This window comes from Hippoglossus hippoglossus, chromosome 1 (assembly GCF_009819705.1).
Source record: "Hippoglossus hippoglossus isolate fHipHip1 chromosome 1, fHipHip1.pri, whole genome shotgun sequence".
NCBI lineage: Eukaryota > Metazoa > Chordata > Actinopteri > Pleuronectiformes > Pleuronectidae > Hippoglossus > Hippoglossus hippoglossus.
The window spans coordinates 15,549,016-15,563,610 of record NC_047151.1 but is presented as its reverse complement, the minus strand read 5'-3'; the positions used below and the strand labels follow the sequence as shown (position 1 = coordinate 15,563,610).

Genomic DNA, 14,595 nt, shown 5'->3' with positions numbered 1-14,595 from the left:
ATGTCTGGAAGGGGAGGGTGAGGTGAAGGGGTATTCAGCTGCAACATGCACTGACTCAATATATTCTTCACACTGAACCTTTAAGTGTGGCCTGCTCCTGCTAGCTTTTTCAGGATTACCAACCCAAGCTGTAATAGCAAAAACAAATAGTGCCTGAGTAATAATTGTGTCTAGTTGGGGGAAAAAAAGGCTTCTTCAATGTAAATGTGCTATGGTAAATTACAGAATGAATGCAGAGCAGAGACAACATGAAGCCAGTAGAGTGTGGTCTGCAGTGTTGTTCCAAGCTCATGGTCGTGGGATACTGAACATATATCATCACCAACCAACCACACACACACACACACACACACACACACACACACACACACACACACACACACGGTTCGCAATGTTTTAAAGGTACACAGTCACACAGAGCCCGGTAAATTCAGACACGTCCACAAACCACTCTTGTATTCCCCTCGATCTCCTGCCCTCTTGTCTCCAGTGTGAGTTTCGGGGTCGCCCAGTAAAGACCCACTCATCCATCAAAACGACGATGCTCCCAAAACTTCCTCTGTGAGGGTTAGAGGAGCAGCACAGATGCAACGGGGGTGGAAGTGATTTAGCAGTTTGTCTCCTCTGTCTATGTTTTTTTTCTTCCCCCCCCCCCCCCCCCCCCGCCCGCCTTCGTCTCATTGCTCTTTTCTTTGCCCGCTCTCCACTTCTTCTCCACACAAACACATAATCTGTAGAGAAAGGAGGGACAGAGGGCTTCAGGGGGGAAAGGGGAGGAAAGGCTGTTCTTCTCTCTTCTTATCTCTGTGTGTTTGACGTGCAGTGCCTCTTTTAATATCAACAGCGGGGCCTCGGAGATTTGGATGTTAAGAATTCAAACAGGCTGCTGGGACACTGACATCTTTGGCGCTCATCTCGTGTCGCCGTGTTTTGAAATGTGAAACGTACTCCCAAAAAAAAAAAAAGCTTTTAGTTTGGGCTTCACTCAAAGTTCACAGCAAATGAATGGAAAACATTATAAGCCTAATAGGGTGATACAAAGGAGAGGCCACATAGTGTATGTCAGGACAGTGATAGAACCCTTATTACATTTTGGTGCGGATCCATCGCAGGATAGGCCGTTTTTTAAAATAATTTTCACCATTTTCCCAGGGAGTAATTCATGGATCTTGATGAAAAAAATCTGGCATATTTAGGGGACAGATATTAATGAGCGTGTGCAGATTGATTGAATTTAAGGGACTGTTGGGCCTCGGTGGAGATACGCGCTCTACTTATTCATTTACTACAAAAACACCATCATCACATACTTTTTACACAATTGCTCCCACATAGACACTACTGGGGGTATTAAGATGCAGTCAGTTGGAACAGCATCTCCCTGTGCATAGTTGGAAACCTTGCATGACACAGCACCATATGTGCATCCTGCACACAACCACTGGGGCAAACAAATACAAGCAGTGCACTGAGCTTTGCGTGTGTGAATTTTTACTCCTCTTTTACTCCCGTTTTCTCTCCACCTCCATCTCGCCACCATTCTCTCAGTGAGTTTGTGTGCGCGTGCGTGCATATGACATGTATCTGGTGGATTAAGAGTAATGCCCTGATCCTGTCACAAACTAGGCCACTGCTCCGTGTACACAGCGAGATGCTCTGCGCGAGGAACTGAATCTCTCCGTGTGTCAGTCAGGGCGACAGGACACTATGCAACAACATGGGGGTTTTTTTTGTCTGCTGACCCTCATTTCCCCCAAAAATCAACGAAGCTGTCGTCCCTCCCCTTCATCCAGCTTGGAAGTGACTATGTAAAATTCCAGCTCAAATTCAACTCCTCATGTGTGTAACAGCACGGCTCCTTCTTCGGAGGCTAGGGGAGATATTGCTGAGTTGCAGCCCAGTGCTTTAGTAAGCAGACTGTACATTTTCAAACCAGGCGAGAGTGGTTTTGGATTCTGCGGAGGGTGGCTCTTGGTAATGTGAGACCCTCAGCTTGTATAACATCATTTATGTTCTGTAAATGCTCTGCTTTTCCAAGTGTCTCTATCCACAGAGCTTGATGTAAAAAACCACAGGAAGATCAATAAAAGAACTGAGCTATTCCGTTACTAAAAATGTGACCTTTTCATACGTGACATGTTCGGTCATGTACAGTGTACAGCACTTTCTCATGCGATGACTGATAGACTCGTCAACATTCAGACATGTTGCCTGCACAGGTATGGCCCACAGGCTGACTGGAGTCGTAAAAGTGATCGGACAATGACAGCACCACTGCTGTTGCTTACGTTTGAAGCCCCTGAGCAAGGCACCAGTTGTCAAGAGCGTAGACAAGAGCCGTCTTTGGTTACCTTTAAATTTTTCATATAGACTTCCCCTCAGGTGCTGAGTTCAAGGAGTAAAAAGTTGCTAAAAATACGAATAGAAAAAAAAAGTAGACTAGTTTTGGATTAATCTTTTTATTTAAATTTTACTAGTCATATTCTTTAGCAATTTTTTCATGTCCATAGCATGTTGTTTGACAGTTATTTTACTTGAAGTTGACATTTTCATGTATTAAATGCTAACTGCAATGTGCAGTGCACCCTTGTTAGAGGCCCAACAGCTGCACACAATATAGATTCTTTCATTGAGTGGCAATCTACCATACATGTAATACAGTTTCTCAAGAGTAGAGGCTTATGAGTAAGGATTTGTGTGTAGTGACATACATGTGCCCTTGTAAGTATGTTTGTAGTCGTCTGTTTTATATGTATGTAAATGTGCAGCCTTGTGTAGTGCTCAGGGTGGACAAGAGATTAGACTGCGATTAGTATCTGGTTCCGTGAGCTCCACGTCACTTTTGTAGCTGATGGATGAGGCACCGTCAGGTTTCACTGGAAAGAGATAAAGTGGCAGGGTCACATAGTTTCAAAGGTTTGTGGTCCGGGGATTAGCAAATAGCTGTGGAACCGAATCAAGCAGTTATTTTCTCGGATGGATCGTGTTTTCTTGTCTGTGATTGATTGGTATTCCCTAACTCATTTAAAGTGCTAAGAAAAAAGCCAAGGATCCTTTTCACCCATAAACTGCAGTATGAAATGTCAAAATGTCAACATCATACTGAGACTTCAAGCCTTTTGCTGCGCAGGGGTTTGATACCGGCTTGCGGACCTTTGCCACAAGTCAGCCCCCTTTCACACTGTCAAATAAAGTCAACATCTGGTCTTGATAGGGTTATGATAGAGGCACTGAGTCATTTCTCCTGTGGGCTGGGTAGTGATGATCAAATGACCAATAGCCTGCCATTGGTACACTGGTCAACACACTGGTCAACTATTTCATTCCCATACATTTTTTTTCTTCCAGTTTTTGTTACATTTTTACATTGTTACATTTTTACAATTTAGTGTTTAGTTCAACACTTTAGATGCAAAGTGAAGCCGGCACCCAGATTAGCAAAACAAAATGTAAAAAACAGCAACTAATGTATATTCTTAGGTGTTTTTTTATTTGTGTTGGTTATCTTGGTAGTCGGGCACATACATAACCTTACATAGAACCACAAAGTGATCATTTTATGCTATGGTTCTTGTAATAATTAAACAAATGAGATATAATGTGTACGTTTCAGAGATGCAGAAAGACACTGATACAGATACCAGCAACAGAAATGCTTACGAAACTGCCCAAATATGTCGGGTCAGCCACCAGCGAGTACACAGATTTTATGCACTGATCCAATACCAAGACTTTAAAGTAGATTAGATTCACCCACATAAAAGTGCAATTTTCTTTTCCCGGAAATCGCTTCTGTTCCAAAGTTTCTTTTTCTAATCTTTGGCTCCTTGTCAACAGTTTTTTAAAGGAATTAAAAACTTTAAGGATCTCTTATATTTATCATCTGGCTTGTGGTGGCTGCACTTTAACAACTATTTAAAGGGAAAGTCCAGGTATCGGGAAGGTGAAAATGGTTTCGGAGCATCTCTAGAAGACACCTGGCGATAGTTAACTTAGGAGGTGGCAGAGGATTCACTTTTACTTATATCAGGGTAAGGGAGGGAAACATTATCAGATATAACTCTGAAGAGAAATTAATATAATAAGATAAAAAGTTTAAGGTTTTGACCTTCTATGGAAAGAGCCTTGAGATAATGTATATATTGTGATTTGGCGCTATACAAATGGAATTGAATTGAATTGAATATAGTTTTCTTCGCTGTTTACTTGATACATGGGTCATTTTTGCCCTAAAGACATAGGGAGGGGTTAACACAATTAGACATTGTGTATTTATTTATTCAGTGTTTATCTATGAAACTAAATCTGTTGTGATATTACAGAATAGTCTTCAGCAACGTTGAGTCAGGAAACACAAGAAACCAGCTCAACTCTAATCGCGCTGCAAATGCCCTTTAATTTCCTCATTTCTAATTCACATGCCACTTATCAAGTTAAGTTATTTTCATCACTATCTCAATAATTCATGGTGTATTTTCTGGAATAATTTATCATATTGTATTAAAATTCAGCTCCAGTGAGAACTTGCCAGCTCCTGCTCATCTGGAATATGACAACAGCTTCTTAAAAAAAATAATAAAATGCCTCATTTAAATGCTTGACGACCTCTTTCCATCAACTCCTGTGCAAATGTCTCTCCACACGAGGCGGACAGAAATGGGTCACCATCACAAACATTTTCATAAGTCATATGCACACAAAATTAAGATGCCAATCTCAGTTATTATTTTAATTGTTTTGCTGGCGGTGCTGGCCCGAGGAGTTTAGTAGACTTCATATTCTGGAATGAGGGCATAACGCACACCTTTGAGTGTGTAGTCTCACGCTCAGTTTGTAGCACAGTGACCCGCCGGTCCCTTAATAAGTTCTCCATCGTTATCTATTAACGTCAATCCTTGAGTGAGACGGATTAGTCCGTGCTGATGAGAAAGAAAATGAAGCCTTCTCAGCTTGTCCTGCATCACTGGCCCTCAGCGTTGAGGCTATTAGCAGCTAGCATAGCTGTGCGCCCATCCGCGACTAACAGGATCCGACCAGTGCTAGCTTAGCGCTATAGCCTAGCAGGTTGTGAAAGAGGCCCTGGATATCATTAGCTTAGCCGTAGCATAGCTGACCAGCGGTCCGTGAGTAACGCGCTGAGACCAGCGCTGAGAAAACCCTCTGTTCATCTTTGCGGGGAGCCAGCCCTGACCCAGTAAAGTTGTGTACCCCAGTGAGTGTCCCATGTGTCTCTAATGACCTGTGTATAAAAGAAGACCCTATTTGATTAAATCCTCCTCTTGTGTTTCTAACAAATTAACCCTGATTAACTCACCATTAGTCTGACCCTGGGGCAGCTATGGTGGGTAAGTGGCATGCTAATTGGACACGCATTACTATGGGCAGTAGAAATGCATTTTATCCTATGCTAGTGTAAAAATGATGTTGTTGAATTGATGCTTGGAGACATCAGCTGGGTGTTTGCTGATTTATACGCTGCAATGACGTGCTATATGCAAATCACAAGAATCACAGTTTTATATAAGGAGAAAATTATTTGGTTTGGATGGACACTTAAACCAACTTATCCTTAAGGTGAAGTGTCACCAAAGGTCACGGCTCGTAATTTCATTTTCTATTTAACGCCAAAGGTTTTCTGGTGCAGTATAGGACGATCGCTGTCTCTCTGTGTTTATTGGCCTCAGTAATCCAATTTCATTTCCAGCAGCAGAAAGCGAGCAGCTGATAATTTGCTCTTAATGTGTCGGTTTGATGTTAATGTGTTTTAAGTTATGTTCCTGGCCAGCTGCCCGCCCAGTCTTGAGGGTGACTATCATGGCCCTGGCTCAGGCCCTGATATTGGCCTCATTCCTCAACTTGTCTGACAAGCCTGACTCAGTTCTCATTTGGGGAGTCATCAGCTATCCACCCACCGCTACATGCAACACTATGCAGCTGGATCTTTCCCTGGCAGAGACTGTAAAATGCTCATTACATGCCTAACAACATGACACACACAGGAAAATGTGAGGCGCAAGCACAGATGCTTGGCAAGTTGTACCAACATCCAGAGCGGCCTTTTCAGATGTGATCAAAACTTCCAACGCACAGACACAAATACTCACGCAAAAGCAATTTGTGCACACAAACATACGTCCGCACAAACCCAGGATCATTACGAACGTGTGCGAGGGGGATGCGCCACATATCGATCAGATCGGGAAGTTCAATAACCATTTATCTGCTTCCTCCTCTGAGGGATGTTCCCCTATTCAACAGTAGCAGAAATAGCCATGCACACACACCACACACACACAGACACAGACACACACACACACACACAGACACACAAGCGTGTAGGATTAACTACCATTAATGTGTGGGCTTCCCCATCTGCTCCTTTTAGTCAAAACTATTGTCTTTTCCTGATGAAACCTCGGCTTTGTCATCTTATAGTCTTCATATTTTATTCTTCCTCGGTAATCCAGCATCTCAGAGCTTCTGTTTTACAATTTGTTCCTCTGTCGAGCGGATCCGTTCTGTGCTGTGGACTCTAGCCCTAACCCTTTTTGTTGACTGGATTTATTTGGATGGGCCTGTCTGCCTCATGATTTATTTCGCATCAGATCAGATAAGTGATTAAAGGCACACAAGATAAGACCGGAGGGCACACAAATAGCTGCATTTTTCAAAGATTTGATTCTTTCAGTATATTTTTTTATGGAAATCAATGCAGTCAGAGAGCAGAATGATTCTCTCTAGAACATTAAATTGAATTTAATCAGACATGAAACATTTTCCTCTAATTCCCTAAATCTGACTTGTGGAATCCTAAGGATAAAATGCTAATTTCACTCATGTACAGTATGTTTACATATGACATAGAGAAAAGGTAAGTCTTAGATTTTAAAAATTCAATAATTCAATAATTGAATGAGAAAAAGACACAATATTAAGAGATTAAACATAAATTTCTAGCTTTTTTCTCGTAATATTACAACTTTTTTCACGTAATATTACAACTTAATTTTCGTAATATTACAATTTTACGATTTTCCCCTTAAGTGGCCCTAATGTTCCATCATACGTATCTATGTTGTTGTCATAAAACCCATAGAAGCCCTATTCCCTTTTTAATTTTACCTGTTTGCCTTTCTAAATATATAAGTCCCATTCTTAGATTCTTAGATTAGACACACTCCCTGAAGGTTTGTTCCAACACCGGTTCTTAAACTCAATCTCTCTCTTGGCGTGTCCCTGTAAGTTAGGACAGAGTTCTGCCCACTACATGTCCCTGCCGTCTCATTTAGTCTTGCTATTTGTGCCACTCTGCAGAAAATCCATTTGTCTCATTATAGTTTCTAGGTTCATGTCAGGTGAGTTTAACCAAAAATTGTTATCAGCATAACAAAATATAATGCAGATGTTGGTCGAGAAGCACAGCTGTCTGCTGTCTTTCCCCTTTTATGTAATGCTTGTATGAAAATTGCTTATCCAATCAGATTTTTTCATTTTAGGGCCCCATCTTTCTGTTATATGCCTAAAGGTACTTCTTCTGTATCAATGATTTTGAAATGCCAAATATACGTGAAGACCATCTCTCAAAGTTTATCACACGTCTTCAGCCGTGACTCGAAAATGGTCCACAGAGAGAGGAACTGACTTTGTAATCCCTGCCATCTGTTGTGGAGATCTGAATGGCAACTTTATGTAGGCCACCCTCCATCCACCACACACACACACACACACGCACACCAGAGGGAAAGATTGGCAGCGTCTAATTCCATCTAAATCTCTCTCCGTGGACCCAGTTAGTATTTTCCTCTCACTTCCATCTTGGGTCATAATAAGGAAGAGGGAGGCCGTCAGAGGCGACATGCAGAGTAAAACAGTGACCGCTGCAATGTTCCCGCCGATAGACCAAGTTCTTCTGGGACCTTTCTCAGCCCGTCATCATTTTTGACTTCATATATGAAATAATAAACTTGCAGGCATCGCTTTCCTCCCCCTTAACTACGGCAAATATTCGAGTGCCCCTCTGAGCATGAACCCGCGCCTCCACCCCCACCCTGGCCCAAATGTCAATGCCTAATCCCACCAAGCAGCACGGCCAAAAGACCCTGATGATCTTGGAAAAAGACCGAACAGTTTGGACATAGAGAGAGGGAGGGAGCAAAACAGAGGAATGGAGGAGGAGGAGAACAAGGCGGATGATTCGGGGGAAAAAAGTGAGTGAAAGAGGTGGAAAGAGGGGAAAAGCGAAAGAGGATGAGAGCACAAAACGAGAGGGGAGAAGAGGAATAAAAAGAGAAGGGGAATTGCAATAGAGAGACGGGAGAAGTGTGTGAAGCATACGGTTGCACCCCCTCCTCCTCATTAAGTCAGTCAATGTGACAGGAAGACTTATGTAACACCCCAGAGATGGAGGGAGGAGATGGAGAAAGAGTAACAAGGAGGAGGATGAAAGTGGGAGCAAGAGGAGCAGCTGTGGAGGAGGAGGAAGGGGGTGAGGCAGCGATTCGGTGCCGAAGAATTAGGAGTGGGGCAGAGAGATAAAGGGGTGAAATTTGAGAAAGCGAGAACGTAAGACTTTTAAACAGCAGATACATGAAGAGAGAGAGAGAGAGAGAGAGAGAGAGAGAGAGAGAGAGAGAGAGAGAGAGATCGGGGATGGAGAGATAAAGAGGGAAAGATAAAAAAGCAATTGAAAGATCTACCGTGCCTTTTAGCATGGCTCTGCTGGCTTTACACTTTTCATTTGTTTTGTGGGAGAGAGATTAGCAAAAGGATTAAGAGAGCGATTCTCCCACTCCTCATTCTCTCTCTTTCCCTCTCTCCCTCTCTCCCTCTCTCCCTCTCTCCCTTACTCTCTCTCTCTGATGAGCACACCCACATTTGCTCAGTCACTCATGCATCACATACATGTACAGTGGAATGCCATGTATGAACCAGCTACACGTGCATGCAGTAACTAAAATATTAGGGCTAAAACTAACCAATATTTTTGTATTGTTTATTAATCTGACAACCATTTTGAAGTATTATTTTTTTGTTCAATAAGAAAAAAACACTTTTCAGGCATGAGCTCCAGAAAATGTCCAAAATATTGGGTCCGGACATTTTACAGAGTTAACCTATATCACATATGATGAATGCAGCAGGAGATTGTCCGAGTCAGACACATTCACAACAAACGAAATATGTGTTCAGGTGAGGGGTGACATCTGGGTAGAGCCTGCAGGAGGCAGGACATAATGTAGGAATTCTGTTACGGAAATCACGTGATTTTGTCTACAGCAGATTGATGCCGGGATTGGACCTTATTGTCAAAAGCTTTCGAACCTCATAGTCTGTCCAAGATGACATCTTAGTCAGCACGCCAACTTGCTCTCTGTGAACGTTCCAGAACTTTTCCGGCTGTGTTCTCACATAGGATCACTGACAAGGGGAGGGAAAGTTGTGGAAAATGTCCGGATCAACTGACTCGGACATTTGGTTTCTCATGTACAGCCCCTCCGGATGAATCCAGGAGAATATCTTGAGTTCAGTGCATGTCTGAAAGACGCTATACGCACACACACTCCTACTCCTTCTCTCTCACACGCATGCACACACTCTCTTGTATTCAGTCTTTGAGGTAGAAGTGCCAGTGAGATGCAGAGGTGATCGGGCAGCTTGGGGCTCTCTGACCATGTTTGCCAGTACATCTGGCTCATTCCCTCTCTATCTCCCTCGCGCTCTCACCTCCTGCTACTCTTCCTATCTCCCTTCACTTCTGTTTTTCATGCTTTATCTCCTCCTTACCCTCTCCATCTGTCTCTCTCACTCGTTCTCTTTATCTCACCCGCTCCTCTGTTCTGCTGTCCCCACTCTTTCAGCGCCCTCTCTTTTCCTCTCCTTCTCTGAAAAGCTCAGCTTTTCTCCCTCTCTCCCTCCCTCCATTTAAACAGCAAAAAGCAATTTCTCTCCCTTTGTCAGGGCGGATGGCAGTAAGCCCTTAAGTAGGGATTTTCTGGTTTGGCTGGAATGCCATTAGGCGAGCTGGCTGTGACGTGCCATGACTGACGTGCCGAATCTTTCTGATGTCGTGATGTCACAATCCAACGGCGGCTGTGGCTATGATATTGTTGGCGTCCCCGCAGCGAGGGGTTTTAGTGGTCATGTCAGGAGTAAGTCTTCATAAATCCTTTATGGTACAGAAATATTAAGCTTCTTTGGTGACACAGGGAAACAACATGGTGGAACGTGCACACGCGTGTACGGGAAAAAAGAGACCCACACACACATGTGCCACCCACATGCACAACTGAACCGAAAGACAGATGTAGGTGCACGCTTACTCCAAAAATGGGTGCACCTTGTAACACACAAACACACCAAACCAGCTGTGGTGCTTCACGACGTTCTCCTATTTTAGTTTTAATTTTTGAAATAAACACAGTCACACACACACACACACACACACACACACAAACACACACAGACACACACACACACACATGTTACAGTTACGTGAATGCCAGATGTTAAGGGTTAAGTGCATTAACACTAGACTAACACAATAATGTATTACACAATATGTATACGTGTATGTGGGAAAAAGACAAACTGATGGTGATGTGCAGGCTTATGTAGAGCAATGAGTAACTCATCCATCAAAACTTCTTCAGTTCCTGTGGCTATACACACACACACACACACAGACACACACAGACACACACACACACACACACACACACACACACACACACACACACACTGAAACACAGCAACTCTGGAAGTTTGAACTTGACCTAACTTTTCCATTGCATCTTTCCGTACAGCACCTCCCAGATTCACGCGAACCCCAGAAGACCAAACAGGAGTCCAGGGGGGAGTGGCTTCCTTTGTGTGCCAGGCCACAGGGGATCCGCAGCCCAAGATTGTCTGGAACAAAAAAGGCAAAAAAGTCAGCAACCAGAGATTTGAGGTATGATGCCGAGATACGTATGAAGGAGCTCATAACCTTGTACTGGAACTGATTTCTGCCCATCCCCAGAAAATAGAATGGGAATGGGTGAGGGTGTTGAACTAATGCTCTGGTGTCTGTTTTCCTGTTATTATTTTCTTTTGAAGCCTTTTTTTCCCATGCAGACAGTTTGACCTGAAGTTGACTTGATCTTAAAGGATTGTTAATCAATTTGAAAAAGAATTGTCAATTATCAGGATCAATTATTTGTGCTTCTGCTCAACTAGTCCTTTATAAAAAAGCTAAATTTTAGGCCAAGCACATTTACTCACAATTGGGAGAACTGATGCATATTTGTTTTGTGTGTTACCAAACTTATTGTAACGCTGGGACAGACAACAGGAGACAGGGAGGCAGTTTAAAGTTTTAAAGTGAGGAAGGTATTATTTCACCTCTTGTATCAACCAATCAATCGATCAATTAATCAAGATAACGCGAGCTGATGATGTTTTGTCCCTTTTAAAATATCTTGCGATGTATTCCAGGAATCCGTTGGTGTAATCACTGTAAAGTCCACACACAAACCACCTGATGTTGTGCCCAACTTTTCTAGATCCATGTTGCACAGTGTGACTTGCACAAAACTTCAAATGAAACATCAGTAAGCACCTTAAATGAAACGGAGTCGTCACTAATGCTCTTAGTTACACCACTGCTCTTCCTCTGATGACAAATCAGAGCGTCTGCTGTGTTGCTACCGCTCATTACTGTGATGGAAGTTGACATTTAAGTCAATAATGAGGTACTGTGTTTTGTGATGGGTACAATAGACCAGGCCTTTTATTCTGGGATTACATGAGCACCGTCCACCTGTTTTTCTTCATTTGTACAGCCTTGTGAAACGCTATCTACTCTCGTCTCTTTCATATGTCAGATGATGCCCTGGGCTACAGTGTATGAGATTCTTATATGATCGGCCTTATTAGTTTCCTGAAGGCTCTAACCTTTGATATATTCTCTCACCTCACCACTCAGATGGAGATGTCGAACCAGCCTCTCTCCTCTACCCAGTCAGTGTCACCCTCAGCTCAGGGTGCTTCTCCACTTTAATAAGTCGAGTTCCCTCCCAGGTTTAAGTTCATCTCGGTGTCTTCCTGTTTGTGATTAAATCACTCGGGGAGATATTTTATTTTTTAATCTATCATATATAAGCTCCAACTACCTGCTGCTGTACACTTCCCTCTGCTGTCCTGTCTGTCAGGAGTGACTGTGGATTATTTTTATTGGATTTCAGTCAACAGAAACCTTCTCTGAATCCAAAATCCAGATCTACTACATGCATGAATTCAACTATGCAAGAGCATTTACGATGCACAAGGCAGTCATTTTGAACGATTGAAAGTTACAAAATAAGAAACCGGCTCTGTCCCCTCAGTAAACCTGCCTCCATCCATACATCAAAACTAGGAAAAGGCACTGAAGGTAAAATTTATACCAAATAGCAAACAGCAAAAAAGCAGGAAGGGCCCAGTGCTGCAGCCAAACCTTGTAACTCTCCTGCTGCTAATATTGTCTGTACCACATTGCAATATTTTAAAACGGGTTGAATATAGAGGAAGTTCCATAAAACTTGCAATAGCTCATGTTGGGTATAATGGAGTATGGCTTCTTAGCAAACAGCTACTTATGAGCATCTATAGCATTCGTTTAAAGTTGTGTTTCTGGCCTCCTGGCAAACCTCCAATATTACCTCTCCTTCATGTTCAGTTTTGGTGTCCACCTACTTTTGGTGAGACTAAAAACTCAACCTCAATGATATGAAAATGCTACATAATAAAATAATATATTCTAGTCAATTAGATATATATATTTTTCCCCCACTAACAGGTAATAGAGTTTGACGATGGGTCCGGCTCTGTCCTGAGGATCCAGCCACTGAGGACCCCCAGAGATGAGGCTATTTACGAATGTCACCGCCTCCAACTCCGCAGGAGAACTCATTGCTTCCACCAAACTGAGTGTGCTACGAGGTCAGTGTGAACACACACACACCAATTATATGTTTGCATCTAGCTGTCAAGCACAGTTTTTAATAACTGTATGTAAAAAAAAAATTTAAAGTACAGATGTATTTGGAAGATGCTGTGTTTTTATTGACCGTAACTGCAGCTTCTAAAGCTCCTTTATCTAATGTAAATACATAATGACTTATTGACACAGCTTTATTCATGATATATCAATCAATCAATACAATTTTATTTGTATAGCCCATATTCACAAATCACAATTTGTCTCACAGGGCTCATATATGCTGTCATATTTTATGTAATAACATGAAATAAGAAGTAGTTATTTGTTATATTTCTGTGGTCAAGAATAAACCTTAAAGCGTCATTAGTGTGATAAAAGTTTCAATAGGATTTTCTCATGTGTGTTATCAATCATTCATTCACTTTTTATCCTCTACATATGGACACTGCATATGAGGAGTAATCATTTTTAAATACATCAAATGTGCTCACAACTACACTATAATGTGTAATAATGGCTTTAAGTAACTGTGTGTTCTTTTCAAATGCTGTTTTTGGGGATATTTGCATCCGTAAGAAATACTTTAAATAAAGGTTCAGCTATCCTCAGCTCCTCATAAATTCCTATTGATAAAGTTTAAAGTTTATATATATAAATATATATAAATATGGAAGTGGAAGCTCAGGTCCACCGCAGTCGATGGTTGTATTAGTGTTAGCAAAAGTCCATTAATGCAGATAGTGATGTTAGTGTTAGTGGAGTCCATTAGGAGAACATTATGTACCGGTAGTTTGAAGCTTGAGAGTGTCTTAGTGAGTGAAGCTGTTCGAGTGTGGATAATCACATTGCCTGTCTTTACAGTATATGCTCATGGGGAAAGGACATGAGGCCTGTTGTTCTACCATATCCTCTCTCTCTCCCTCCTCGTTGCTCTCTGAGGGGTAATAATAACACAGTCTACAGTTCTTCCTCTCTACTCTCTGCTTCTCTTTCTGTCTAGTCTGTGTTTTTGTCTCCCCAAGTTCACTCCCTCCTACTTTCTCTTCATTTCGCTTATGTTCTCTCTCTCTCTGTCTCTCTCGTTCTCTCTCTCTGTCTCTCTCTCTCCTCTCTCTCTCTCTCTCTCTCTCTCTCCTCCCCCTCTCTATAATTTCATACACTTTCCTCCTTTCCTGTGTCTCGCTCTCGTCTCTGTCGCTCCACACGCTCTTAGGTCCACTTCACAGCAACCTCTAAATTATTCACATCAGACCACTCTTTGCATCTTCTTTGCTGTTCTGCTCCATCCATCCAGAATTTTCCCTGCATCACATGGTTCTTTGTACATGTACGCGTGTGTGTGTGTGTGTGTGTGTGTGGGTCTCTTAGTTGCGCATACAGATGTGTATGTGCTCTTGCTTATGTGTCTCTGCATCTATTTTTTATCCTTCCTGCCTCTCTTGATGGAAGCCCCCATTCACTCGTCTATGATCTTTCCTTTATCAAAAACATAACCACTCTTAAGCGCACACACAGGTGAATACACACACACACACACCACACACACACACACACACACACACACACACACACACACACACACACACACACAGATCCTCAATCTAAGTCAGTCTTTATTGTAGTGATTAGCCTCTTTC

At 42.3% G+C, this 14,595-nt stretch overlaps 1 protein-coding gene across 1 annotated transcript in view; it reads left to right on the top strand.

Moving 5' to 3' along the window:
• ptprdb (protein tyrosine phosphatase receptor type Db) overlaps nucleotides 1-14,595 on the top strand; it is a 154,556-nt gene that overhangs the window by 89,850 nt on the left and 50,111 nt on the right. The window contains 3 exon segments of the mRNA XM_034596202.1: nucleotides 10,803-10,948; nucleotides 12,815-12,898; nucleotides 12,900-12,957. Coding sequence (XP_034452093.1) covers nucleotides 10,803-10,948; nucleotides 12,815-12,898; nucleotides 12,900-12,957 — 288 coding nt within the window.